Source organism: Phaethon lepturus, unplaced genomic scaffold (genome assembly GCF_000687285.1).
Source record: "Phaethon lepturus isolate BGI_N335 unplaced genomic scaffold, ASM68728v1 scaffold30641, whole genome shotgun sequence".
Taxonomy (NCBI): Eukaryota; Metazoa; Chordata; class Aves; order Phaethontiformes; family Phaethontidae; genus Phaethon; species Phaethon lepturus.
Genome location: NW_010518968.1, coordinates 8,412 through 10,268, shown reverse-complemented (window position 1 = coordinate 10,268; position 1,857 = coordinate 8,412). Strand labels below are relative to the sequence as shown.

Below are 1,857 nucleotides of genomic sequence, written 5' to 3'. Positions count from 1 at the left end.
AGGTGAGGTGGGCTGCTGGGGTGAGGGGCTGCTCCATCCTTGGTAGTGCTGCGTGGGGAATGGACCTTCGCTGGGCTTTGACCAGCACTGGGTGGGTAAATGGGAACTACTGTGGACAGCTTAACTGCGGGGGAGGAATGTGCTGCCATGCTGCCCAACTCATCCTGGCAAAGGTCTCTGTCTCCGAAATGACCTGGTAGAGGTGATGGTTCGGGGTGAGGAGGGGCTCATCTGGTTGCAGCAGCTCACCAGTGAGGGGTGGTGTGGCCAGCGCGGAGCTAGGTTTCGGAGCACGGGTACCGTCCTGCAGCCCCGGGTGAGGAGCACGCGCAGCAGCACGCGAGGCTTGGGGTGGCTTTGTGACTCGGAGAGATGCGACTGGATGCAGGAGTATATGGGAGAAGTGGGCGTAGCGTGAAACGGCGGTGGCTGGGGAAGGGGGAAAGGGGCTTGCTGGGAAGGTGCTGACCTCCTCGGCAGGAGAGGAGGAGGGCAGCCTGGAGCTGGTGTGCCCCACTTCACCTGGGGGAGGAGGTTTGCAGACCTGCTGTCCTACAGCCCCGGCCCACCTGATGTGGGTCCTTGCTGGGATGCTGAAGTCCTTGAGACCGACCTCCTACGGGGCTGGCACCTTGTTGGGATGCCAACACCAAGCTTCACGGCATCCTGTAGGCACTGGATCGGGAATGTGGGGGACAGCCTGATGGACCTGTGTGTCAGTGCTGGGTAGCTGAAGGTGTTGAGTTCCTGGTTGACTAGCGTGTTTTACTGATTTATCAGCTCTCCTAAATCTTCCTTCCAGATGACCCCAGACTCTTTCGTCTACAAAACAAGTTTGTTCTACAAACCTGCTCCTTCTGGTAACATGGTCATCGTAAGGACCAACCCGGCGGTGGTTCCTATTGAGTGTCACTATCCCAGGTGAGCAAATGGGAGCTGTGTCTCTGCTCCCGTGGACCTGAGATGATGGTGGCATCTTTGTTAACGCACATCTCTTCCATTTAGGAAGAGCAACGTGAGCGGCAATGCTGTCCGGCCCACGTGGGCTCCCTTCCACTCCACCCTGTCGGCGGAGGAGAAGCTGATGTTCTCCCTGCGCCTCATGAATGGTGGGTGCAGACCTGGCAGCTCCATTTCCATTGGGTCCCTGCTCCTGCCAGCTCTTGGCCGCACGCTGAGAGCCCAAACAGAGCTGTAATTTGGGCTAAAATCAAACCTTGCAGAAGTGTCACATGGGGTTGCTGCCCAGTTAAGAGGTCCCATGCGCAAGGAAGCGCAATGTGCTTGTCTCCAAAGTGACCTGTGGCCTTGGATCTACCTTCCAGATGACTGGAGCGCCGAGAGACTCTCCAATGGCTTCCAGCTGGGGGAAAGCCTGCACCTCCAGGCTGACGTTGCTTCGGGAGACCATGTACCGCTAAGGCTTTTTGTGGATGACTGTGTTGCTACCCTGAGTCCAGACAGGAACTCCTCTCCCCGATATGCCTTGATTGACCTCAGCGGGTAAGGGGTGTGGTGCTGTCTTGGTGGTACTGCTGTAGCTGGCTGGGATGTCCCTGACTTCTGGCCCTTGTCCAGGTGCTTGGTGGATGGGAGGTCAGATGACACCACTTCAGCCTTCATCTCTCCGAGGCCGAGGCAGGAAACGCTGCAGTTCATGGTTGATGCATTCAAGTTTGCAGGAGATGACAGAAACATGGTGAGATGTGGTGCCTACCCCTCTTCCCCCAGCGTGTTCAGAAGCTGTGGTGTTCTTCATGAACAAATTTAACCTTGGATGTTGGTTTAATGTCCCTTTCAGATCTACATCACCTGCCACCTGAAGGTCTCCCCTGCTGACCAAGCCCCAAATCCATT

At 56.7% G+C, this 1,857-nt stretch overlaps 1 protein-coding gene across 1 annotated transcript in view; it reads left to right on the top strand.

The window, feature by feature from the left end:
- Window positions 1-780: 780 nt before the first annotated feature.
- Window positions 781-1,857, top strand: part of LOC104628349 (zona pellucida sperm-binding protein 3-like) — a gene marked incomplete at its 5' end in the record, with an annotated part of 2,012 nt that continues 935 nt past the window's right edge. The window contains 5 exon segments of the mRNA XM_010296898.1: window positions 781-921; window positions 1,006-1,109; window positions 1,326-1,503; window positions 1,579-1,699; window positions 1,802-1,854. Coding sequence (XP_010295200.1) covers window positions 781-921; window positions 1,006-1,109; window positions 1,326-1,503; window positions 1,579-1,699; window positions 1,802-1,854 — 597 coding nt within the window.